General features: G+C 38.3%; 2 protein-coding genes across 21 annotated transcripts in view; one reads left to right on the top strand and one right to left on the bottom strand.

The window, feature by feature from the left end:
• Positions 1–17,007, top strand: part of KLHL32 (kelch like family member 32) — a 171,453-nt gene extending 154,446 nt beyond the window's left edge. For 5 of the 16 annotated variants that reach the window (XM_067293968.1, XM_067293953.1, XM_067293957.1 and 2 more), the window contains 6 exons: positions 3,605–3,782; positions 8,098–8,284; positions 8,831–8,918; positions 13,511–13,614; positions 15,891–15,962; positions 16,925–17,007. The gene's annotated coding sequence lies outside the window, so the exon portion shown is untranslated. Of the gene's footprint in view, positions 1–3,604; positions 3,802–8,097; positions 8,285–8,830; positions 8,919–13,510; positions 13,615–14,979; positions 15,383–15,890; positions 15,963–16,047; positions 16,522–16,924 lie in introns of those variants that run through there. The other 11 variants (XM_067293965.1, XM_067293955.1, XM_067293966.1 and 8 more) reach the window with 8 other exon arrangements.
• The window catches only part of MMS22L (MMS22 like, DNA repair protein), a 100,637-nt gene continuing 78,972 nt past the window's right edge, over positions 5,902–27,566 (bottom strand). For 3 of the 5 annotated variants that reach the window (XM_067293947.1, XM_067293949.1, XM_067293948.1), the window contains exons 17-26: positions 27,166–27,308; positions 26,245–26,387; positions 25,929–26,088; positions 23,462–23,631; positions 19,132–19,170; positions 16,933–17,144; positions 12,695–12,861; positions 11,192–11,288; positions 10,084–10,251; positions 5,902–7,899 (exon numbers count right to left, since the gene is read on the bottom strand). In XM_067293947.1, coding sequence (XP_067150048.1) covers positions 7,824–7,899; positions 10,084–10,251; positions 11,192–11,288; positions 12,695–12,861; positions 16,933–17,144; positions 19,132–19,170; positions 23,462–23,631; positions 25,929–26,088; positions 26,245–26,387; positions 27,166–27,308 — 1,375 coding nt within the window. In that variant the 3' untranslated portion in view covers positions 5,902–7,823. Of the gene's footprint in view, positions 7,900–10,083; positions 10,252–11,191; positions 11,289–12,694; positions 12,862–16,932; positions 17,145–19,131; positions 19,171–23,461; positions 23,632–25,928; positions 26,089–26,244; positions 26,388–27,165; positions 27,309–27,566 lie in introns of those variants that run through there. The other 2 variants (XM_067293950.1, XM_067293951.1) reach the window with 2 other exon arrangements.

Here is a 27,566-nt window from a genome sequence, read left to right as displayed (position 1 = left end):
TTTGTGGCTGCAGCTCTGTACAAGTCCTACTGGCAATGGCTGGCCAGGGGAGTGAAGCTGCTGGTGCAGCGGGCCCTAGCTCTGTCATTTCTCCATTTAGTGGCCCTGGCTTCTGACACTGCACTGGTTGCAGGCTCCTACACCTGGGCTCCACATCCACCTCTGCTATTCAACATTTTGTACTATTTTGGCAAACATAAACCTTTGAACCCAGCCTCTGTCACTGCCCAGCCACTAGTTTTGGTAGGTAACTCTGAAATGCTGTTTAGCTGTAGTTTTTCCGCAGAGCCTTGAAGATGCCCAGAATGGGAATATTTCCACGCTCAGTCATTCAGTTACTAGAGTCTGATCAGCACAGTGTGAAAGCAGATGCCAACACAATTGGCACTTGGGTTCCCAACCAGGAAAGCGTGCAAGGTAGTGAACTGGGTCACACTGGGTAGCAACTCACGGGGGGCTTCAGGATGGAGGGATCTTTGTGCCTGAATGATGCAGCAGCAGTTCCATAGACTGCCCAGTGTGGAAGTCACTGCAGTTCTGTTCATTCCCTTAGGTTTATTGATTAAAGCTGCTCACATCTGCAGTGAGGCTTTTGGGCCACAAGGTCTTGAGAGCTATAATGAATAGCTTTAGTATTTTTATGCCTGTCCTGTGATCTCCTTTTTAGGTCATTCCCATAAAGAATAATACTTCATCCTTTATATTGCATACTTCACCTCAGAGTCCTAAGATGTTTTATCAGTTCTCCTTAGCTATAAATAATCACAGTAGTAATCAGCTGCTTTGTGCGTTTTATCCAAAAAGACACAACTTCCAGAAGCAGCCTTGCCTGGTGCTGGCGCACTGTTCAGCAGCAGCACCAAGAGAGCACCAACAGCTTCTTCTGCCCCTGTTCTCTACTGAGCATTTCACACCCAAGCGCTGACCAAAGAAATATTTATATGTTTTGTGCCAGTGCGCTGCAAATCTGTTTCTTTGCACTAATGCTTGCATTTCTAGTTGTTCCTTACAGTTTATTTTTAACTTAGCAGCTTTCAGGTGAAGTACCTGACTGCCAGGATAATTCCAAGTTCTGTAACTCTTTTTCCTTTAAGTTTTGCCTTCTCTGGTTACCTTCCCCCAAACCTGTACAGACATTTAGTACATCAGTTGCAGAATCATGGAGAAATAGATAATTGAATATTCACACATGCAGAAACAACACAGGCAGAATGTGGAACAATGTGGAAACAAGCGCGAAAAGAGGCGGCATCTGTTTATTGAAAATTAGAATGTAGAATAAATTAAGAGGGCAAGGTTAAAACACTTCATCTGCAGTCAGAGTTTGTAGGAGAGGAAGACTTTGCAGGAAGTTTAGCAAATAGATTGCATAGGGGGCTTACACAGTTTTATTTTGCCAAACTACATCTTTTTTTTTCAAGAGCACATTTTAAAGGGAAAAAGGTGTCTCTATAAAGAATATTTTTTCAGCAGAGATGATTAATAAATGGTTGTTCCACAGTAATGCCAGAATTAAAATATTTAAAATGTTACTCTGTGTAGTTTAGGTTATGTTACAATACTTAAAATACTGAAGAACAAAGTACTTTTAGAAACACTCTCAATCCATATAGATGGAAGCTGTGCTAATTTTTTCATCGGTGTAATACAGGTTATGTTGGCCCTTTCTAAGATTAGTAAGTAAATTTAGCAAATTTGAATTTTTAATGCCTACTTGGGTGACATTCTACAGGAATGGCAGTATATCTAAGATAGTGTTTGATGGACTTAAACATGCAGTGAACTAGGTTGTGACATGGAATTATTATGCTGGCATTTCCCAAGGGCTGCAAAGACACCACACCTTTGAATACAGGATCTGGGGGGTTTAGTTATTTTTCCTTTGTACATAACTGTATATATTTTGTGCACTAAGCCTATAAAGTTTTACTATTAAAGCAGCTCAAATAGACAAAAGCCATTTCTTAGTCATTCATTATAAAACAAGCTTAATTATGCTAGGACATATTGACACTGCATCAGATTTTTAATCTTCAACATAATTTTATAACCATTGCTAACAGATGGGCTGGTTACACTGAATTTGAGTTTTAAGTAATAGTTAAAAATTATAAAATATGATTAAACTGAAAATATCCATGCATAATTTTAGAAGCTACTGAAAGAAGGAAACACAGTGTGCAGTAAAACCTCTTTTCTGTATCCTGAGGGAAATATGTCACTTTTAGGGGGACAGTCATAGAAGTTCCTTAAATGACTATGTAAGTAGTATGCTATTGGCAGCTCCTGCTCTGTGCAGTTACAACAGATATGCAGAACCTTATTCTTTGCATAGGTCTGCTGCTCTCTTCCAGCATAAAAGGAGTAAATTTTTCTATTTATTTCAGAAGTGCTTTCATTGAAACAAATGCCTTCCCCCCACTATTTTTTTTTTTTTGTCATTGAAAATGGAAGCAAGGAATAATTTTTCTTGTTCCTGCTCTTTAATAACAATAAAAAATGAGAAATTTGTATAAAATAGAGGGACAGCTTTGTGGGACTAATGGAAGTTGCATGTGAATTTTGAACAGAATGTGCCCCCCCCCCCCAATTTTCCAGTGTGGCATTTTAGGGGTACTAAAGGAAAAATAAATCAGACATCCCTCTCCCTACCATTGCTCATGATGCACTGGATGGCTGTTTCATATCACAGTGATAATAGGTCAGAGGTGATTGGTATGCTGAATTCTGGAATAGGAGAAATATAAAAATGAAATACTTTTTATTCATCTATCAATTCTAAATATTCCAAAGAGAAAAGAGCACAGTAATCCTTTACCCAGTCATGCCCTGGAACAGTCCTCTAGCCAAGGAGATCGGCGTAGAAAATGCTTACAAGGCTCGCTCTTGCTGTACCTGAAACAGCTCTCCTGCCAACAGTATGAGCATTTCCAAACAAAAGGAGATATTAGGCATGGACCTTGCAAGAGGCTTGGGGGAAGAAAAAGCTTACAGAGATTTAATTGTTTTTAAAAAACTGCATTGAAAGATGGCAATCCTGTGGTGGCAGTAATTAAGTAAGTATATTAAAGATGTCTACCAACTTTTTCATATCTATGAAGGGAGCCAGACTAAACCTAGGTGTACATGAATTTCATTAGTACCTCTAGCCTCTTATTTTCCACTTATTTTCAGAATTTTTCCTCCTCAGTTATGGAAATAAGTTGCAACTGCAGTAAAATGTCCATGTTCGTGAGCAATACTATTTTTAAGCAAGGCATTGGAACAGAGACCCTTTCCATCCCAGTAGTACAGCATTGCCCCAGTGCTTCAAAAAATCTGGGTCATGGGGATCCTATAAAAGGCCAAAGGCGGCTGTTACTTTATGGTGATGTCTCAGGCTCCAAATTATGAGATGGCAAAACCAAACTGTCTGGAGTGGTCGAATGTTAGTACTCCACAGTGCAGGCCACACGCTCACCTGCAGAGTGGCCCTGGCACATCAGGTCTGACCTGGCTTTAACTCAGACCACTACAGTCACTAGCATATTGTCTTGCAGCAAACAACTGTACAGTAATGCCTTTCATCCTTCCTCTGTCAATACTGAACACTCTTGTGAGACAGCAGGTTCAGAGTTCAGCCTTGCTCTCTACCGCAGTGTGTGCAGCCAGGTGCTGGGTGAAAAGAAAGGAATGGAGGAAAAGCCCCTCGTACGGTTCCTCGCAATCTTGTTGCTCCAGGGCTGTGAGAGGACAGGAAGAACCTGCAAGAGCAGGGTGAAAGAAGCAGAACTGCAGTGCGGGTCTGTCCAAACACCAGTGGTAAGATGGCTTTTCTTGAAGGGTAATGTTGAACTTGTATTTCACAAGGTCTGTGACTAATGTTTGGGGATCTGAGGCCAAAAACCTCCAAGCCTGTTAGAAAGTGTAGATTCTTAAATCTACAGATAGGGTGCTCTTTACTTGTATTCATATGAAGATTACAAGTTAGTGATCACCACACAGATTTCCATCAGGCAAATGCACATTTCTGTAATATTGTGCACACGGTCAGATGCTAACTGAAAATTCTTCATGGCAATCAATTTTCACTGTACAGTAGCTTTACAAGTCATGGAAGCTGGGACTATATCACACTCATGCCATTGATTTAAATGAGAGCAATCAGATGGGCAAAGCTCTCCTTGCACAGGTCTACCTCCACACACTATCAAGATAGACAGCATGATATTGGCCACAGCATTCTCCATTAAGGCTGTGGAAATGGCCATTACCTTCTAGAACAGCTTGAATGATGTAGCCAAAAATCCTCCCATTGCTGTAAAGTTGTAATACTGCTGCTGGGCAAAAGAAAGGAATGTGTGTGCCATCTCAAGCCACCTTGCAGGATGAATTATCTGCAAGAGTCACTGACCAAAAAGCCAAAATCCTGAAGTTGTTTGTGGCAGGCACCTTCTTTAAGGCCTGGCATGCCTCTAGAACTGAGACTCCCAGTATAGGCCTGATGATTGGCAAAGCTACTGGCTGTCAGCGATTGATGACTTCAAATGGCAGCTTCTGTTGTCTTCTCTGCAATGACAGAGCTTGTATTACTTACCAGTCTTATTATACATAGAGTGAGCTTGATATCCATCTCTAGAAAGGTGCTCTTAGGATATGCTTCTTTCATCTGCTGGAAATCATCTCAAATTTGAAGTATGACCCTTTTCCAGTAATCAACATTCTTGTCAGAAATGGAAGCCTTCCGTACTAGCTCTCCTGTCATACTTACTGAGAGATGGTGAAAAACAGGTACATGATTTGCTAGTAACCGCACAAATGCCTACTGGTGCCAGTTCAAATTGTAAATGTTTACAATACACAATGGCAGCAAAACTACTCAGAAGCAAGAAGTCAAACGGAATCACAGAGGTCCTCAAAATTCTGCTTGGCTGCTGTCCAAGTTCACTGCACACTTAACTGTTGGCTAGACCCTAAGGTGACATTTTCAGCTGACACAGAGACAACTGTCCAAACTCCATGCCACCAGGATCTTGAGCACTGACAGAACCTTCATATGAGTTGTTTCTCCTTTCCCAGTTTTCCTATTTCGCCCACAGGGTCCAATCCAGCTCTCCCAGAACGCACCTACCAACTTCAGCCTCGCACAAATAACCATGAGGATGAGTCTTGGGGAGGGGGAAGAGAGGAACGAAAGCTTGGCAGAGGCGAGTTCCTGCCCTGTGGCCAAGGTCAAGGATGCTCACCAGTAGATGAACATCTTATTTTCTGATCCCCTCTCTACCTGACTGGGAGCAAGGCTCTGCCCTGCTGCTCATTAAGCAAAGCAGAGACAGCATGTTCTTTCATGAGAAAGGAAAAGTAGGCTTAAATCCCCCCCCCCCCCCCAAAAAAAAAAGAGGCAGACACTGGACATATATGCAGATGAACTGCTCTTCTCAGTGGTAGTAACCAGTATAAAAGCCTCTTTCCAGTATTCCCTACTGTCTAGCTTAAGCAGCTCCTTATATAGGGCTCTAGGAATGCCATGCACAGGTGCACTGTAAAGGCAATCTAGACTTTTGTAGTGTTTTTAAACCAAACTGTTCATACACAAAATTATGTAGAAAGGTTTAATCCAAATAATATTCAGTGTCCTAAGTAGACTTTATGCAGACAGCATCTAATAGGACATAATACATATTTTTTTTAGTTCACAGTGATTTTCAATCCTTACTTTTCCTATATTGTACATAAATTCACCAGTTTCTTTTTTTCCTCCTAAGTTTGGAGGGGTGTTTTGGTAAATACTTGGTAAGTCACTCTAGACTAATGCTCTGCAAGCCTTCATCTCATTAATATTATCAAAACTGTCAGTCACATCTGTACATGTCCATACCAAACAATCAGACCAAACCAGATTGCCCATTTGGCAATGGTTGATGAATACAATGCAAAATGCTTTATTTCTGTTCACATTAACTTTTTGACAGAGAAGAATGATAATTTCCAAATTGTTTAAATTAGTTTCTCATGCACCAAGAGCTGTTTCACATTTGCATAAAGCTCTGTTGCTTTTTCAGAAACTTCCAACCACTACAGACAGTATTAAATATGTCTTTAATAGAGATGTCTTCGAAATTTGAATCTCACCACACAGTAGATAACAGAACAGATGTCTGACTGTAGTATATAAAACCTTTGACTTTTAAAGGATAGAGCAGATACTGTAACATTGTTTAATGATGTGTTTAGTAGATTTTTAATCTCACTTGGAGAGGTTTTTTTTATATATATATAGATATTAAAAAAAAAAAAGCTTTTTAGAAGCACAATCCTCCTGAGATGAATAAAACTCCTCCCAGGTGCAGAAGCTTACAAGAAGCTACAATGCAAGTTCAATAAGTCACTTTCATAATGAAAGAACCTCCATGTTCTGCGCTATTAAGTAGCCTAAAGAGGCTTTTAGTTACTGCATTATCTGAAGTAACAATAGCTGATTTAGGGGAAAAGATTATCTATTTCGACTTGGTAAGATTACTGTAACGAAACAGAAGCTGCTCTGAACAAGATTCTAGGGATTTTTTTCTGGAGTTGTTAGACACAAAAATAATCTTTCCTTCCCATTAATGTTGTAAAGTTAAAATTTGAATAACTTCAAAAGTAGGCACCCTGTTCACCAGTGCTGCCATCAGGAGCAAACTTATGACTCCCAGAGTCCAGTGAGTAGCTGCAAAAATATAGGTTATTGAGGGAAGTGAAAATTTGAATTCCACAGGCATTAATGAAAGTTCCTGCAAACTTTAAAAAAAGCATAGAAAAAGTTACAGAGCTAGACCTGTCTTGGAAGGCAGGTCAGACCCAAAAGATAATCCACAATACAGCAAAATATTTGAAAAATCCAGCTTTCCAGGCAAATAGAAATAACTACTAGCCTACAATGAAATAAAATTAATTTCCAAAATGAGTATTTTTTTAAAAAAAGTCCATCCTCCCTCTCTTCTTTTTTCTCCCACCATTTACACGTAGTCCAAGTCAAATGGATATTTAATAGAGTGTCATGAATATTTAAAAATATCATGGTATCACTGCAAATTCTGTGTTTATTTTTACAAATGTAGTGTTAAAAAGGAAAAGAAATCTGAACCTACCTTTTCTTATATTACCCACAAGGACAACAGAAGAGATTTTCCATTGGAATCTGAAAGACTTCTTTAATGTTTTGATACAGGAGGAAGGGTAGGGCAGCTATATGAATTCTATATTCTATGCAACAAATACCCAGGCCCTCTCTTAACATAAGATAGCCCTAGCACACTGTTCCAACTCCCGGCGAATGCATGAATGCACCGTGTTCATCAAGTTCAGTACTAGAGATCACAGTCTTTCTTGCTCTACTAAAATTATAAATTAGAAGTTAAGGAGTTGTAATTTTCTTAAGAACATACTGAATGGGGGGGGTTCAAAAGTACACTGTTAAGAGGGCCATGTGAATTGACAATGTGAATCAAAACGTGAATTAGGTTTTGTGAAATCACTTCAGTCCTTTGAAATCCCACCTTGTATGCTGCAATACAGGCTCTTCTGCTCATATAAACATTTTAACATATAATAAATTTGCCATACATTTCAATCATCATTCAACGATATATTGAGAGTTACTCTTCATATGCATGACAACATTCAAATACCACAGAAATTATTAAAATTAATATATAACTTTAAAAAAATCAGATTTGATAAATGTATTGCAATTGTAAAGATAAAGAACTTGGATAGTGTGTTGTGCAGTGTTGTTTCAGGTATCAACAGTGTGAGAAGATTCAAGAGGAAAGGATTAATTGCCAGCACGCTCCTAATTTGTCTCATTTTCCATTTTTTGTATCTATCTCATTTTGTCCAGCCTCTGTAAGGTGAGATAAGAGTCTTTTATAGGCTTCTCTGTTGAAAAACAAAAGAATGTAACACATTACTTAATCTCACACGTAAAAGCACACAATTCCCAGATTGTTTACATATTGGGATATTAAACCAGAATGTGCGATGTGTAAATTTTTTACTTTAAAACATGGAGTTACCAAGGCTCAGAGGAGACCTGCATTCAGATTTCATCACATTCGCTGTTTGATTTCTGCATAGGAAATCTCCCGGTGACTCTTGCTACAGTACAGTGATGTGAACCACTGGCACTAGAACGCAGACTGGCACTGACACAGATACAGACCATCACCCTCAACAGAGATCTCTGATTAGTTTTAAAATAAACCTGGAATTCGGAAGGGGGCTGTCACTCAAGTGGACGTTCCAGCAGAGTGCATATGTGTTGGTGAGATTTTTCACCTGAAGTTCACTGTAATACTCTCCAACCTAAACTATAACATTATTGCTAAAGTACTGCCTCTGCCATTGAAGTAAATTCTGATTATATATCTCTTTCATGAAATATTAACTTGAGCAAACAAAATTGAAATATGTATTTCCTGCAGTTTTCATACTAGTTCCTGGCAACAATAACACTGGGCATTGCTGCTATAAGCATGTAATTAAACTTCTGACCTTTGTTTCTCTTATATACATAGGTTTTGACTTTCATGTCTACAGTAATTCCACAGAATATGTTAATGTTATATTGGCCAGGACTGAAAAGAGAAAAATCAGTTATTAGTGTGCTTACACTGAAATGTTCATGGAGCACCTTAGACTGCTGGATAAGGGAGCACATTCTAAATACAAATTATTAATACAGAACATCAAGAACAGATTTGATAATGTATATGTTACGGGATACAACTAGAAGAAACTTGGCTGTTTTTTAATTCCCAAACATAAATTGCAGAACTTCAAACAACCTGTTTTCTTCCATATTTTGTAGGTAAAGGGATGAATTTTGCCTCACTGGCAGTATGAAAAAAATATATGAAAGTCAACTATGAAATACAGTACTAAAAGGACAAAAGCTGGTAGTATGAATATGTTGCATATATTACTGCAGTCTGACCTAGTGTGAAATCCTATAAATAAAACAAATGTATTTTTGGTAGGGGGTAATAAAAAGCGAATAATTTATGAAATAATTATGAAATCACAGATTTCATTTGTAATTATCAATAAACAAGTTAATTTTTTCCCATTTAATTGAAAATTAATATTCTTTGAATACCATTTACAGCCCTATGAGTTACACTCTTGCACAGCTCTGTCTTTTTCTATCCCAGGCCCTGCCAATGTTTATGGCAGAACTTCTCAAGCCTGTGGTGTGACCAGGATCCCATCCTTTGAGGAGTCCCAGTATGTGCATTTATGTGACCACTTAGGCCAGCCCCTGGCCTAGAGCCACAGGAGGGTCAAGTGCCAGCGCGCCAGTTAGCAGAACTAACAGAAGGAGCCCTTTTGGCTTAGGGGCCCCACTGGCCACAGCTTCCTGGATTTTCTTAACAACATTTATATAGGTGCAGAAAGTTCACTACTGCATCCGCACCCAGAGATGCCGCCATCTGTGCTGAGCTGCTCACCTCAAGTGCCATTTCTTCCCAAGGCTAGATGGAATTCACAAATCAAATATTTCTGTCCCAAGTTCTCTGAAGGGCAAACGGAGGAAGTGTGATTTTGCTGTGCCTAGCAGAGGGAGGAGGCCACTGTTTCTGAACATCCAGAACTCTTGTAAGCTTATATTACAAGAGAACTCTTGTAAATAAAAAATTAAGCCACGGATATTTCTTTTCCAAGCATCTCAGATCATATCTGATTATACTGCAATTTTACATATAATCTGTATCCTCTAAAGCAGGGACTTACAGACAAATAGACAAATTCTTTGGGGCAGGAATTCTTTTTTATTCTGTATTTTAGAACACACAGTGTAGTGAACAGAGACAATCTGGCTTTGCATAAATTTTTGGGGGTCTGTAGACTTAGTGTCAAAATGTCTGTGAAAATATTTAGCAAATACGAATGGCTTAAAACCATGAAAAGCATAAGAGAAGGTAGATTTCTGGCTGAACACACTTTAAAATCACTCATTTTTGAGTATCTGTGCTGCTGTCTAACACTGCTTTCTTTCAAGAGAATAAACCTCTACTGTTCATTGTCAAAAAGCAATATATTAAATTAAAAAAAACTCCAAACCTCTGCGCAGTGTTCCTTCCAAGACCTTGTTTGTGCTCCGAATCCTTCAGAGACTGTGTGATTGTGGGAATCAGGCAGGTAACTAATGTCTGATCCGAGACTGCCACTATTTCTAGTATGCTGAAAACCCGATGATCATACACTGCTGTATAGTCCTGGATAAACTGCCTGAGGGGGACACAGAGGCATTTAATGCAAGGTCAAAACTAAATGCAGAGAACATGCCAAAAAACAGCTTAAGAGTCTAATCAACAAAGCAATCCAGATCATGGAAATTTTCATATTTTTACATTGAAATACTCTATTTGGAATACTTTACTTTCTCTAAATTTTTGCAGGTAATGCTGCAAAAAAACACGTTTATTCCCAAGTTCACAGATTGTACTTGAATTGGAAGTAAGACCATGCTAACCGAGGAATAAACTGTCCCATGAAATTAATGTATTCTGTACAAGGCAGCAGGCAGGCCCAAAACATCCATGCTGATTGCAGCAAGTCTCTTGAGCTCTCAGCTAGACATGAGCCAATACAGGACCAGTGCTTACACCTGCAAACTGTCTTTGGGTCCTTCGCTCACGCACCTCTTCCACTGTATCCACATGAGAAATGGAATTCATGGAGAATATCATTTTGCAGAGGTATGGAATAAGTATAATTCACATTATAAAAATCTATTTAGCTATTTGTCACAAAAATCAAACCAAACCAAAACAGAAATGAAAGCAAAGCTTTTTTTATGAGCATTTGATATCCGTTATTACACACTTCTAATTAGGCAGGCACCTTTATTCTTCACAGTACCTAACACTGAGCATCACCATTCATGAGGAATTTTTCCCATTACAGTGGCAATATACCTCTCTATTACTGGTCCTTCAAAACAGTACTTAATCCATAAGAAAACAGATATGTTTCCTGCTTGTATCTTTTTGCTCTGGCTTTTTTGGTCAAGCCATGTTTAAAACCAGTGCCAGAAGTACAATAATTTAAGTACTATAAACAAGTGACAATGCAGTATGTTAAGGATAATTAGTTATTTAAAAAAAACATGTTTGCTGTCAATTGGCTTGCAATAGTTTCACTGCCAATTGGCATATTTTCTGGTTACCTAAATACAGAAGTCAGCTGGGTGGCATGTTCTCCTCCTGACCCTGCTTGGCAGCCTTCTACCATGTATTGTAGAATGTCTGTAGATATTTTTTTAACTGTAAGAGAAAAATCACAAGATTCACACAGAACTCTTGAACTGACCATCTGGAGAATGTCTTTTATGAAGACTACAGTTTTTTAAAGGAGGAAAAATGGTTTAATCTTACTTTGATGCAAGTAAAATGACTGCAAAAGCAGTTAGTAAGATTGGCTATAAAGAACAGAATGAATCACAGATTTATGCAAAAGTAGTCTTATTTCACCACCATTATCCTTTAAACACACAGATTTTAAGTACAGTACTCTCTCTTTAAGTCAAAGCAGAGAGACCCACACTCAGTGGAAATAGAGATTTTATTTAAATTTAGGTTTTGTTTGTATTCTTTAAATCATCCCTATTTGATTTAAAGACAAGCAGTCTGGGCATTATATCCTGCCCAAAGCTATACAAATCTATTCCTTACTTTCAGCAAGAGGGTATTTTTCTGAATTCCGCCTTACCTTCTTTCTATAAAAATATTTTCTTCCACTTAATTTATTCCAAAAAATACTGCAGTTGCAAGATAGCACTCTTTCTTTATAAATTTGGAAATGGGCTGCAATGATGCTTCTACCAGGGTGTTGTGGAGTCCTGTTTAGGCAGGAAGTGAGCTGGTGGCTACAGCAGCCCAAGACGTACAGCTTATTCTATTCTATAACATACTGCAAAGTAGATACTTTCAGCTTTAGACAGATATGGCTATGAAGGCAGAAGGGGGAAGAAAGGGTATGTGCTAATTCAGCTAATCTCCTGAGCATATCTTGTCCTTGAAACTTCTACAGACCAGAATTAAAAAAATACTTTAATGCCTAAAATTCCCAGGAGAAGTCAGAGGTGAGTCCCCACTTCGCCTAATGCTGCCACTGGCAGCAAGGAGTAGAATTGTGCGTACATGCACACATGCTAATTCATTGTACGAAGGTGGGGTGAACAGAGTACTTCACTTTTTAAGAAGCTAAAAATAAAGAATAAAGGGAGGCTCAAAGATGCCTTCAGAAAGCAACACGCTACTTTTAATCCATTTATAATGCCTCTACGGGCAGAACATACGCTGGACTTGTTTGGTCTCAAAGCTTTAGGTGGAAGAGAACTTCCACAGTTACCAAGTGTAGGAGAAATGAGGTGAGGAGGGTGGGGAGAAAGGAAATGCTCTTTGGATTCCTGACAAGGTTGATCTTTAGTTGATGAGAGTGTGACACTTGAGTCCAAGAGAAACACAAAGCAGAACAACTCCACCTCTTGCAGACAGAAGCCCCAGACAGCTCATTGAACAGATGAAGCTTCTCCAGTTCATCTGGCCAATGCATCTCCTTCACCTCATCTAAAAGCCACATAAAACCTAAGTATTTGGATGAAGGATGCTTGGTAGTGGATAATCTTATACACGTGCACTGTTGTGTTTAAAGCAAACAAGCAGCTCACCTTGTAGTTCGTTAAGCAATACCATGCATTTCAACACAGCTGGGAGAACCAAGTTGATGTCATGTAATTCAGTACTCTCAGTTCTCTGAAGCACTTCGAGAATGAAAGCAAGAACTGAGGCCAAGCGAGGAGGTGGAGCATTACCTTTGAACTGCAGGTAGTGTTCACTGGGAAGACAAAGCAAACCAAAACATAGTCCATAATTTATTTTTCCATTCAATATACTTTAAAATAACACTGTGGTATTTCAGCAGGAGGGCTATTAAATAGATTTCTATCTTTATCTTGGTTCAACTAATAGCTTCTATTTGTCTTAGTCTTAGAAATGACTCCCAATTTATCAGAGGACAGTGATGCCTTCTAACTCTTCTATTGAGAGGGAAGTGAGAAATAGCAGCTATCATAGTGAAAAAGCCAAATGTGACTATAGAAGTTAAAATACAAAGAAATCTGAATAAAATAACTGAATAAAAGGAGACCCTGAAAACAACATCCAAAATACAATTTTTATTCAGTTAATTTATTTAGCCTTGCGTGCTTTTGTCAACTAACATTCCAACTGCCTTAACAGCTCTGCTGTTTGATTTCAAGGAATATGCTGTTACTCTTATTTTTGTCAACATTATATTGTAATGGGACAGACAATCTCTGCTTTTGCTCTGTCAGAATTAACACAACCATCTCCTCTATAAAATTTGTCACAAAGATAAAGGGTAACCTGTCATCTTGCGACAGAAACAAATTTTGACAACACACACATTTTGAGCGTTCCAGTTTTAATGTCTTGATTTAATGTCTTGTTATTTTTCACAAAAGGAGGCAAGAATCTAAACTGCTGTTGATTTGAAATTACAAGTGACCTTACTGAAATCTGAAGACACTGACTTCTAAATTTAAGCCTTCAGGAGAGAAGAACACAGGTAAGAAGAACACAGTATTTATTCACCAGTTAACAAAAGAACTCCCAGAACCTTCAAAATAACTTTTCAGATATTTAAAATTAGCTACCCAAACAAGGCATACATTAGTTAAAAACTACTATCCTTGTTCAAGTCCTAAAATAATGAAGCATGCTTACACAACTTCATTTACACTTTCAAATGAAACCTGATTTTTAGAGATCTGAATATTTGATTGCATGGCTTTAGAGCACTAGTATAACACAGCAAATAACAGTTGTAACACTTTCCTCCTATATTCTTCACATATTGTAGTCTTACTAACTTTAATATTAGCATCTCTGAAATCTTGTATTCTGTGAATTTACTATGACAATCTAACACTTATTCTTTTTGGCTCTCCTCCACTAAAATGATTATCTGATCTGGATAATGCAGCCCTGATCATGTGGTTCAATTTCCCCTGTGCAGCAATAGGAATTGACTAGCTTTCTAATGGCAAAAGGACTAGTGAACTCTGTAGGCATTAATATATAGACCTAGTGACTGCCTTCTGACCATCCAGCAAGTTGTAACTCAGTGACTGCTGTTAAGTTCTAAGATATTCTTCCCAGATCACCAGAAAACATTTCATGTCTTACAAGTCACCAACTGCTGTTACACTTTCAGAACTTCCTTTCCACTATCAATCTTAAAATTCACACATGCATGCACACATTCACAAATAACTCTATTAAGATGACAAAGTTTGAGTATTCATAAGTTAAGAAATGTCAGAACCAAGACTGTGAAATCTTAATTCACTTCCTTAATAATAATACAGGCTTTACTTACAGGACTGCCTCTCAAATTTACCTGAATATATGATCAACCTTGAATTTTGTTTAGTCAGCAGGCATGCACACTCTTTAACAAATTAAAATACAATTACCTTGAATATAAATAATTGCCTTATATTTGAGGGCGTTTAACTCCCCTCCTGACCTGGACAAAAAGTCCAGATTTCTCCATATTCCAGGGTACATAAAACAAAGAGCTTCAGCCTTTCAGCAGAAAGGACCCAACGTTTATGGCTGCTGTTGGTATGGGGTTAGTAGTGACGGTACAGTTGACAACTTCTCTCTCCTGTGCCTCTACTTCTCCCTCTTCTTACACCCCAAATTTCCATTTTCCCTGGGTAGCTGGCACACCTCTGCATAGCCTGACACATACAAGAGTCCACCTCTGGGCCTCCCATGCACAGGTGGCTGTGGCAAGAGTAAGCATGACAACCTGAGAGTACAGCCTGAGATGAAAACGTATGATGCCATATATTTGAGGGCATTTTTTCTGGAAAAATACTTGCGTTTCATTCAGCCACATGCAATACTTTTTCTTACTGCCTAGGACCTCCATCCTCCGTGGCGCTCACGCAGTCTCCCTCGTCTGATCTCTGTTCACTTGGAAACTCCTCGATTCTGCTTTGCTGCTCTGTACACATCATCCTTCCTTGGCTCCCTGCTCAGCGAATTACAGGCTCTTTCTGCTGCCTAACTAACAATTCCAGTATGCTTCCCCCAATCTTCCAACTCAACTGTCCCTCGGCACTTCTTATCCCATTTTGGTGCTCAGAGCATCCATCTATACCTTGTCCCCTTAGTGCTTAGTTCAGGTTTTCACAATGATAAAATCCACAATAAAAGGAAAACAAAGAGTAAAAGGTTCTGGCTTCTGGTTCTAAGTCCTAGGCTCAGCCTGGCCTGCATCAGCCCTGGGTGCAACTGCTCTGTGCAGGGATCCCAAAGCTGGAAGAAGGAATATCAGGGAGTTACACTGACAAGTCATGGCAAATAACAGCTGCTCACATACAAAGTCAGATTTTTAAGATGAGATATGGACAGCTGAAATGAATTTGATGGAATGTGGAAGACTCAAACTCTGTATCAAATTTAAATTGCCTGTTCTGAAGTATGGAGAAGCTATAATGATCAAAGGAAGCGTCCCATGTATGTGTCTATGCATGTGTGTTTGTGTGTGTGTGTGTTTGTATATTTTTACATGGGCAAAATAGCATGTTTTTCATAAGCCTTGGAAAGGGTTAGAATATTTCTCCTAATTATTTTTTCCACAAAAAACATGAAAATTCCAGGTTGGTATTGGAAAATCCAGGTTTGAACAGTTGAAGTGCAGCAAAGTTTTAAGTACTTCTATCAAGGTCTTATGATGGAAATACTTTTAATAATAGTTAGCACTACTAATCTATGATAAATATAAACTAACCTTAATAACACATAGCATATTTGAATTTTCCATTACAGAGGGCACAACAGAGGGGTGTGAATAGTATTGTATTCATGGACAGAAATCAAAGTGAATCCACCTACCTGCAGGTAACAGGCCAAAACAGAACCCAAGTCTCCCTCCCTATTGCTCAAACCAGGAAAAAAATTCCTTATGGGTTTGTATTCACTACAGGATGAATATCGCTTAACAGAATGCTGATACTGGAAGTGGGAACACTGGGGAGTTAGATGTAGGGACACTCAATCTGGTTTCATGGATTTAGGCACATAGGCATGTGAATCACCCTGGGTCCTGAACAGGTATGTCAACATACAACTGTGCTAACAGTGTTAGCGCTAACGCACTAACAGGACTTACAGAGCTTGAACTCTCAAGGACACAAGCCTAGGGCTCTTCCAGAATATTTTATTTAAGTCAAACTGATGCACAGGTATTTATTTATAGAGCTGAAAAAGGTTCAATATTCAATGAATAAACTATGGTCTTGCTTGTCTTCTCCTTGCTCTTTAGCTTGCCAGCCCACAAGCCACAGCCTTATTGGGCTGTGATTTGTTGTTATTCTGTGATGTTTTCCAGCTGTCAAATTCTGGAAGCAGCGTAACAAAAATAGAACTATTGGCAGCTTTATCTTTTACCTGATTTAAAAACCCTATAAGAAAATGAAATAAACAAATATATAATTTTTATAAAGCAAATTATTTTAAGAAAGACAGTCCTACAGACTTTTGTTCATCTCCTGCTTACTTACTAAAAAAGTAAAAATAAAAGTCAAGTGTAACGGGAAAAATGTGCATTTAACTGATCAGTTTAAGCTGTGTTCTCATTACTGTTGTCATGATTTCTTTTGCTCTCTGTCACATCCACTATTTTTAACTGTTGCATCTTGAACCAAAGTAGACTGAGAGCTTGTCACAACATGGACTGTCTTTGATTACACTTTTGTATAGCCAAGTTCAGACCCTGCTTGCTACTGAGAAGTAAACAATGACACTTCCCTTCTCATTAGCTATTTGTGAAATCTGAATAAATGATGCTTTTTCCTTCACAGGGCCTTACTTTATGACATTCAGAGTGGTCTTTCGTAGATGGAGCATCTGGGAGACCGTAACGGAACTGCATAAGGCCAGCACCATGGGATGCACTCCAGCTCCTGGCGCAGTTGGTGAAGAGGGGAGAAATCGTCCAAAATACTGTTGAATAATGCTCCCAAGCAGTTGATTCAGATAGGGCCCCTGAGTTTGGGACTGACAACATATAAAGGACAAGCCCTGAAAAAGAAAATTCAAAAAGAAAAATGGAATAAATCTTTTAACAATACCAGGTTGCACACTTTCTAAACTCTGCTACACTCTGTGTGTAAACTACTGCTGCACACAGACTGACTACTGCATGACAAATAAGGATCAGTAATTTGCTGCAGCTATGATGGTCTAAGGATAAAGACAAAGTCAGGGCAAGGCTTACAAGGGAGAGAAAATACCTTTTACTAGATAACTAATACACTTGGAAGATGAGCTCTGGGACATGCAAGCTCCCCTTCAAATCAGAAATAAAACCATGACATTTCAGACCTAAGGAAGGGCTTCTGTCTCCAAAAGCTCTTTTCTTTTTCATCTTCATATGTGGTCTAAGAAAGGATATTAGTCAAGCAAGGTGTATGAGGAGAGACAGAGCACCTCATCAGTTTGTAAAGCAACTTGTGATATTTTTGTATGAATGGCATAGTAGAATAATAAGTGCTTAGAACAGTGGTCTGACAAGAAAAAAATTCACTCATAGTGTAAACAGGTTTTTGTAAATTAAACACTAATTATAAGAGAATTGGAGATTTTAAAAATCTCTTTAAAATAAGGCTTAAAATGGTGTGACTTATCCAATATAAGCTATGTTGATGCCAAAGAAAAATCTATAATGAAAGTATAAAACTGTCCAGAAAGTGCCGATCTGAACATTGCCCCATAGTTAGCAACATATACATGTTACATCTGTGAAAAAAGACTATTTCTTTTACTGATACAAGTCTCTGTGAGAGAAAGTTAGTTTCCTTTCCCTTCTTTCAATGACTGAAAGGAAGAAGAATAAATCACTAAAAATTGAAAAAAAGCCCAGTTATCTCCTATCACGAAGGTCACAGCAAGCAGTACAAATACAAGTCTCTTCAGAATTCACAGTTTTCTTAATAGTTTTACCCAGCAGGAATAATGAGGTAAAACAAGTGGACAAGTAGAGTTTGCTAGACAGGAACTTCACCAGTATTTCAAACTTCAGTTAGTATTGCAATCTGTACGTTTGCCAGAGTCTAATTTTGGTAGAAAGAATACCTGCTTAAATACTGATGGTAAGGTAAGCTGAGGCCCCTATTATATGAATGAATAGTTCAGGACTCCAAGGTATGAAATGTAGAAATGGGGAACTCATGAAAGCTCTTGCTCTTACAGGAGCTCCTTCCCAGAAAGATTCTTTCTTTACCTGCCCATGTTCACATGGACAGAAGATTTCTTCCAGGAAAAAAGCAGGTTGAGACCACAGCTAAGAATCTTCTTGGCACTTTCTTGAAATGGACAGTTCCCACTTTTGGTTCCATAGTAAATAAATTCAGGAAAATGGAATTTAAGAAATAAAGTGCTTAAGGATCTGCCCGAAGACTTCCTGTAGGAAGCCCTCCTGAACACAGACATCTTTGGTTAGGGTGGAAGTTCACATGCCTCTAGATCTCCTTGGAAATTTTGGTAAGTCCCAGTGATAAAAGCCACAATTACTGAAACAAAACTTGGGCTTTAATGAGCAGTTCACGTTCTCTCAGCCATTTGCTTACATAAGCAAAATTATGTACTAAAAGGAAGTCGCTACTATATCAGATTTCTTAAAAATACTGTATGGCAAATACAAGACTCAGAGAAACTGTTATAGATGATGTTATTTAGTTTGTAAGCTTGAGCGTTTGGTGTTTCCAATGAGATGTTGCAGGAGGTACAAAGGAGCCACTTGAGCTTTCTGTGGCACTGCTCTTATAAAAAGAGAAAATATTCCATAATCCTATAATCAAAGCTGAACCTCTGAAGTCTCTAGACTGTTTCAACATGAGTAACAACTGTAACAAAGTGTATTTATCTGATCTGAGGGACACAAAGAACACTGCAACCTTACAGAGAATACCTGCATACAACATTCAGTTCATCTGAGAGGTAGGAACAACATCAGATAAAAAATACATAAAGAATATAACACCTGTGAAGAAGCAATGATGATACTTACTAAAATAAGATAATTTTTCAAATTGAGGAGCAGCAAATGCTACATAGTATACAAGAAAAAAAAAGGAAGAAATCAGTTACTATGAAATACTAAGAGTTACTTTTCTTAGGAAATGATCTTACAGTTAGTTGATAAGTGGAAGAAAAAGCAAAGAATATTAAAATTTAGATCTCTGAAGGAACACTGCCTGAATTTTGCAGCTCTTGCAATAGTTTCATTTGATAGATCAACAACTTTAGCATGATCTTTCATAGAAGCATTTTAATTTTTGAGTTGAAGTAAACTGATATTTTTTGGGTGCAGGATGGGGAGAGAGAGAAGTAATCTTAAAAAAAAGGAAAGGATTAAATTAAAAACACCACCCTGAGAAGAACATTACTGAAAAATATCTTGTTGGTTAAAGAAAAACAAGGTCAGAGGTTACTATTTTTTTTTTCCTTTGGTTATCTAATAAGGATACAGAGTCCTCTTGAAACCCAGTGCAGAGAACTGTTAACTATAGATGCATTTAGAAATACTGAAAAACCTTTTGTTCTGTAATCTAATGTTTTCTTTAGAAAGGATTCTAGTTTCATTTTTGATGGGTCAGGCTGAGATGCTGCCTCTTAAAAGAGGCATGATTTTTTTAAAACCACACAGCAATATCAAAATCTCTCTTTAATAAGGACCTATTTCAGATTGGAAATTACAGGTTTAACACCAAAGGCTTCCAAGACACAAATCTTCTCCTCTAACTGAAAACATTGAGAAAAAAAATCACCTTCCCTTTTGCGGAGAGCCAAAGACCCCCCCACACCCCCTCAAAACAAAACACTGTCTCTTGTCTATAGTAGGAAATTCATGGATCAGTCCTCATACACGTAGGGCATGTTTACAGCATCAAAGCTCTTTAGGGAAGAATTCATCAGACTTTTAGATCCTGATGTTTCTACTGCTCCCTAAACTTTCCAGAAATGAGCTTGGGTTTCTTTTTTTGAAATGAAGGCCCTCTAGCTTTAGCTTAATACTGGGTTCTTTATTTTGGAGTCCTTCCTTCGGAATCCTTTGTCACTCCAGTCTTCAAAAAAGGGCAAGAAGGACAACCCAGGGAACTACAGGCCAGTCAGCCTCACCTGCATCCCTGGAAAGGTGATGGAGCAGCTCATCCTGGAGGCCATCTCCAAGCATGTGGAGGACAAGAAAGTGATCAGGAGTAGTCAGCATGGCTTCACCAAGGGGAAATCATGCCTAACCAATCTGATAGCCTTCTATGATGGAATGACTGCCTGGGAAGATGAGGGGAGAGCAGTGGATGTTGTCTATCCTGACTTCAGTAAGGCTTTCAACAGCGTCTCCCGTAATATCCTCATAAGCAAGCTGGTGAAGCATGTGCTAGGGTGAGCAAATGGTGAGGTGGACTGAAAGCTGGCTGAATGGCAGAGCTCCGAGAGCTGTGATCAGCAGCGCAGAGTCTAGTTGGAGGCCTGTAGTTAGCGGTGTCCCCCAGGGGTCAGTACTGGGTCCAGTCTTGTTCAACTTCTTCATCAATGACCTGGATGAAGGGACAGAGTGCACCCTCAGCAAGTCTGCTGATGATACAAAACTGGGAAAAGTGGCTGACTGGCACCAGAGGGCTGTGCTGCCATTGAGAGGCACCTCGACAGGCTAGAGAGATGGGCAGAGAGGAACCTCATGAAGTTCAGCAAAGGCAAGTGCAGGGTCCTGCCCCTGGGGAGGAATAACCCCAGGCACTAGGACAGGCTGGGGGCTGACCTGCTGGAGAACAGCTCTGCAGAGAAAGACCTGGGAGTCCTGGTGAACAAGTTGACCATGAGGCAGCAATGTGCCCTTGTGGCCAAGAAGGCCAATGGTCTCCTGGGGTGCATCAGGAAGAGTGTTGCCAGCAGGTGGAGGGAGGCGATTCTCCCCCTCTACTCAGCCCTGCTGAGGCCACATCTGGAGTGCTGCGTCCAGTTCTGGGCTCCCCAGTACAAGAGAGACATGAAGCTACCAGAGTGAGTTCAGTGGAGGGCTACTAAGATGATTAAGGGACTGGAGCATCTCTCCTATGAGGAAAGGCTGAGAGAGCTGGGACTCTTCAGCCTGGAGAAGAGAAGACTGAGGGGATCTTATCAATGTGTATAAGTATCTGAAGGGAGAGTGTAAAGAGGATGGGGCCAGACTCTTCTCAGTGGTGCCCAGTGACAGGCAAGAGGCAACAGGCAAAAACCTAAACACAGGCAGTTGTGTCTGAACATGAGGAAAAACTTCTTCACTGTGAGGGTGACAGAGCACTGGAACAGGTTGCCCAGAGAGGTTGTGGAGTCTCCTTCTCTGGAGATATTCAAAACCTGTCTGGACACAGTCCTGGGCAACGTGCTCTACATGACCTTGCTTGAGCAGGGGGGTTGGACTAGATGATCTACAGAGGTCCCTTCCAACCTCAACCATTCTGTGATTCTGTGACAGAGTCTGATCATGTATTTCAGCAGTAGTTTAAATTAATCCAGGTGAGATTATTCCTAGAAGACTCAGTCTATCTATCTTCCCCACCATGGCTACATCCTTTCCTTCTCACATACACTGTTATATCACTTTTCTGATCTGCTTTTTTTTTGTTGTTAGAGCTAGCTGTCAGTTGAATCAGCTCACAAATTTGAGTCATCCCATATTCACAAAATCATTATAAATCATTAAACCACACATGGGGGTGAAAGGGAAGGAATTTACCCCTTTCACTGGCAGCTAACAAATCCATTGGCTTAAGCCAACTGTGAAACAACAACCTGAGAAGTCAAAGATAATGCCTAGAACCCATTGAATCTCAAAGGAGCTCAGAAGCAGTCCTATGAGAATAATTTTTTTTGACTATAACTAAATATTTTCATTTTTGAGTTGAGGGAAGGGAATTCTGAATGAATGAAGCCATTTGAACCCTTTAAACATTTTGGAACTTTCTAAAATAAAATCAGTTAAAGTGTAAAAGTTCTGTACTGAAATATGAAAAAATAAGTCTTCTGCTCTTTTTCCACTCTCTCCCCAAACTATTTCCTTCCAAAACTGCCTGTCAAATTAAAGAATAGCTTGGATTTTCTGGAAGCAGCATTTTTTCTAAACTAAACTATTTCCTCAATAAAATCATGTAGCTCAGCTTGAAAGCACATGGATTAAGCAGCAGATTGCTGAAGGGTCCCATAGTGGGGTCAGAAAGTCAAAGACAGACAAAGAAAAATGGTAGCAAGGGTCCACAACACTTGGACTTCAAAGCTAACTTGAGTGGCTTCATCTCAAAACTACATCTGTATGTGCAGACTACAGAGAAACAACTAATATGCTCTCTGGCTAAAATACTAAATTAGCAAGCAGACAATCACACTCTGTGGTAATATCAGTGTCCAGATGGTCTTAGATGTAGATAGCTTCTGAAAATACCTACAGAGCAGCAAAGAAGCAAGTCATATTCTACACATCATTATATAATATTCATTTCCATATGACATGCCATCAATCACAATGCAACTTTTGAAAAAAGGAATAAATCCAAGAGACGTTTACAATGTCACTACTTCACTGCTTCACAACTGATAACTTTTAAGGATTGTATTAAGATTGCAATCAAAATGAAGGCTATGAGGGAAGGGGAAAAGGCAAGCACAAAAGACCTAAGGATTTACAAGGAATAATATGTCAACTTATTTATTTTAAAAATATATCCTTTTCTCTTCCTCACCCATAGGAATTCACCCCTTCAACATCAAAGCCTTACAGAGTTTGAAGAGTAATAAATAAGCTGGAGGAAGCATGGGAGGAATAATGGACAAGAAGGCTTTAGTCATGTAAGCAGGAAAGGAATTTGATTCAGCAAAACATATCCTCAAACTATTAAGATAAAACAGTATCATGATATGCAGAGTGTTGTCTTTGTTACTAAGAGCAACGAAAAATATGGAGGATAGCGCACCTTTAATTATCCACTGTTAGCAAAGTCAAGGATGATTTAAAACACATTTGTTTGCTCTGTCTTCTCAAGAAGTGTCTTCCTATCAATTATGATTATTTGATCCACTATTTCAGAAATCTCTCACATCAGAGACCAGTGTAAACAGCAGGTTAGCTAAAAGCTTCTCTAGGTACAGTGATCAGACCAGCAACTCTGGAGTACATCCCAGCATAGCAGCACACACTGAGAAGGAAGCCAATGAGGTGGCATTTTTCCTTCCACTTCCACTTCTCTTGCTTCTTCTGTAAATTCAAACAATGCTTGTTTTGAACAGGGGAAAAAAAATTGTCTGCTATACGAACACTTTCCTGAAGCTAAGTTTTCTGCTGATAATACAATTCAGACATTTACCTGCAGATAAAGAGGGAGGCTTTCTTGAATGGCAGACAGCAAAGCCACAGGCAGCTCTTTGTCTTGCTGGAGCACAGAGTGTGGCAGCAGCAAGCAATCTATGATGCGGAAGAGGAGCTGCTGCGCTTTGGAAGTAGCCAGTATTGGTGCCCAGAACTTTACAAGACATCCTGTCGGAAAAGAATCAAGAAATCACAAAGTAATTTATAGCTTGGGGGGGGGGGGGGGGGAGCCTAAACAGGCAATTTGTTAGTTAGATGAGCCAAGAGTAACAATAGCAACTAAAATGCTCATTCCCGTGTACTCTTTCCATGGTACTTGCCTAGAAAACCCCAGTGAAGAAGATTTAAAGTCCTTTTACAGTTCAGCAAGATGAAAACACCAAACTGTTTTAATACATTAAAAGTTTATAAGCAAGTGAAGTTGCTTTAGGAAAAGAACAGTAAAGCCATTAAGAAAGAACAGTTTCTCACATCTCTGCAGGAAAATTAACTAACAGTGGAACATAAAACTATTGCATATGGCACATGTGCACTTAAAAACATTTATCTTTCTGTGTGCATTAATCATATTTTACAGAAAGACACTGCCTTTGCCTTCCATTTACATTTGTCTAACAATACTGTGGCCACATCAGCAACTACTCACACAGAGATTCAATGTTAGAAAAACCTTAAATTTCTTTTAAACTCTATTTAATGTTTTTAATTTAGCAAATTAAAAAGAATGAGGTGCAGCCAACTCCATAGAAATAGTATCCTCTCTCCAGATCTTTGTGGGCTCTCAGTCCACAAATTGAGAGTCTTGGAGAACATCTTGCTTGTTTTCAGCACATTAATGTATTGCTTGCACAACTTTAGCCAGTTTTAAAATCTTTTTTTTGAGCTGCAAAATCTGTAAAAAGGAGTTCACGTGTAAATACCCTGACTTATAGAAACATCCTTATTACAAGTGAGATGCATTTTTTCTTGGGAAAATAACTGCACACTCAAGAGTTTTAATACTCAAACCAGAGATGAAATAACATAGGGTGTCTAATTAAATAGATTCCTATGTAGTAGTTTTCACAAACATGCTTGAGTTTATATTTAATTAGAAGCAAAAAAAAGTTTTCTGGGTGGAAAATACAGGAATATCTCAAGAAAATATGTTTAAGACTTAGTAAATAATGAAAGATCAAAAATAGCGTGTTGCAAGATATTATTAATCTATAAAAGTCATCCCATTGCCATCTCTAAAAACAACGAAAAACAACATTAATCTTGTGGAGTGAAAGAAAACACAATGATCAATCATACAGAAAGAGAATGAACACTTAACAATACTTTTAATAATGTTGTCTAAGCTCCTTGTTTTGAAAGAAACATGCTCGTTCAGACTGAAAGTACTCCTTCTAGTATCACTGCTGTGATGGATGCAACAGTAGAAGACACAATCTGATATGTATCCGTAGATAGGAAGTTTTTAGATTTGCTAAGTATCTTACTTCACCCCTATAATTTTACAGCATCACAGAACATTGAAGAAGTGATTGGAATACCCTTAAATATTTTTTGTAAAGCCTTTTTTCCTTCCCCTTAAATAAAGGACAATTTCTTGTACACAATAGCATGACTGAAGATTAATCATTTCCTGCTGCAAAGAACAGAAAGGAAAATATCAATCTAAAATTACTTTGCAAAGCTCCAACATCTGGATATGTGAAAACATTTCATTTGACATTTATCTTGTATAGCAAAATATACAGATCTTGCAATAGAAAAGTAAAGTATTTTATAAAATTCAAATTCCAGTATATTTGATGTACCTTCTGTGTTGTGGTCATGCTGTTCACTGTACTCCTCATAATCAGCATGTACACTGTGTTTACATGCAAATCATTACCTCTGTCTTTAAGATACATAAGGATTACCATATTATTTAAGGATAAGCGGGTCAGATTCATTCATAACAAACACCATGATTATTTTTGCATCCTATTACTGATTCTACACTGTAATGAAAGGATACTAGAATTTGAGCTTTAATAAAGCACAGAGAGCATGTAAGAGGAGCAATTCTAAAAGGATGCATATTACATTTCTAATTTGCATAAGCAGACCTGTCCACTATCATAACTCCAGTAAACATAATGTAGCATGTCATAATACTGCTTCATTGAGTTGTCATTGTTTCTGGGTTTATTTACATAACTGTTTTCAGTGGTGAAAGACACGAAAGCCTCCTACTTTTGAATAAAAGCACAACTTTGCAGGAGTCATTTCAAAAACCACAAAGAGCTTAGGTTTTATAGCATCAGGATAAAAGATAAAGAAAGTCAGCGGAATAAAATTAAATATCTAACTGTACTGTCTTGGTGACTTCGCTTTTTTTAACCATTTAAATGGACAATATAGAAAACAAAAGTATGAAAAGTCATATACATTCCTAAAAAAGAAAAAAAGAAAAGAGGTTGTGAAATAATTACCTATGATCCAGTAAGTAAGCTGCAGACCTTCTGGAGGTCCTTTTACCTTCAGATAAGGTTTCACATACTTTAACACATCACCTAAATATTCCAGAGTCTTTGCTACCATGGCAGATTTTTCAGGGAGTGTCTGAAGGCCACCGTAAGTTCTACCAACAGCCTGAGAAAACAAAGACATTTAAATAAACACTGGATTAAACTTATTAACTCTCCTGAGGCTTGGGTGAGTAATTTCTTCTTGAACACAAAGCCAAAATATTATATGTAATTCCCTTTCTCTTAAATTATCCTGTGAACTAACACAAAGGTACAGTACCTTAATAAACTGGACAAGAGCATTTTTAGGGTCTTGCTTGAAAACTGACTCTTCAACATTAGCCTTTGAGAGAACGTTTTCTACTTCTTTGAGTTTAAAAACCAGTCTTGTCATTTCAATCAGCTGCTCCATATAGACTTTCCCTGATTGTTACAAGAGAACACAACAGTAAATGTAGTATACAGTTATGCTTGTCTACTGCTTTTCAATTTATAATTTTGTGGGGAAAAAAAGTAAAGTAAAATATGATTTTAAAATGTCCAAAATACAAGTATTCGGCAATTGACAGCGCCTTCCTAGACAAAGAATGTGTGAATCTAATACAGATTTACAAGAATGAAGACTATTAAGGATGGATAACCAAGTCTTCCATTTTACTGATGGTTTTCTTAGAAATCTACAAAATGTGCATGAAAAATAGTTGCTAGAAGATGTGTTCTACAGATAATTAGTATGCAGTTTTTGCAGAAAGAAGTGAAGAAGTGTTTCTCACTAAATAATGAAAAAGAAGCTAAGGAAAGCAAAATATCCAACATAAAATAGGGAAGAATTGTTTACAATTGGATTTTTTTTTCTTTTAGGGCATTCACAGCATGATTTCTGACTATTTACTTCAGATTTTCACTTTTTTTCAGAGCAGTTTCTCCATGGGGGAAAAATAGCTTGTCTCCTTGGGAGCAAGTTTTTGTTCTTTGCTTCCAAGGAAACAAGCTCTTTTATCTTTGTTTGTGATAAATTTGTCATATGCAGAACAGGCAAACCATCAATAAATAGCACAAGCAGCGTAAAGAAACACATTTTGTAATTAGGTAAAAGTAAAGGAATACAAACAAAAATACATTTTGTAATTAGCTGAAAATGTTTGCCAGTTTTGCAATATAGAATCGTTACTGCAAACATTAGGGAAATGTGAACACTTACCAACTGTTCGCTCAGCATCTGTCTTGGCCAGCATACCAGTCGGTTGATCTATGAACATTTGCAAAATGCATCGAAACCAAGAACGAACTGTCAAAGCTTCATAGGATGTATAGCCCATACTAGAAAACGCTTCATACAGTGCACTGCAGAGGTAGAAGGGGAATAAAAGGTAAAGATATCTAATAAAAACATGTGAAAAGGCAGCAAAAAGTCTCATTTGGCTCTAGACATAGTAATACTACATATAAACAGTTAGAAATAAAATAACAGAGAAGGTAAATTTCCGCTCTTTTTGCATGCTCTACAGATTTTGCTCACAGTATACTGATGCCTATATACAGAGAACATGATAAATTCTATAGTGATACCCATGGTAATTTAAAGCACATTTACAAATATGT

Source organism: Apteryx mantelli, chromosome 3 (assembly GCF_036417845.1).
Source record: "Apteryx mantelli isolate bAptMan1 chromosome 3, bAptMan1.hap1, whole genome shotgun sequence".
Lineage (NCBI taxonomy): Eukaryota > Metazoa > Chordata > Aves > Apterygiformes > Apterygidae > Apteryx > Apteryx mantelli.
The sequence above is the reverse complement of the archived record's forward strand: the minus strand, read 5'-3'. Positions and strand labels throughout refer to the sequence as shown.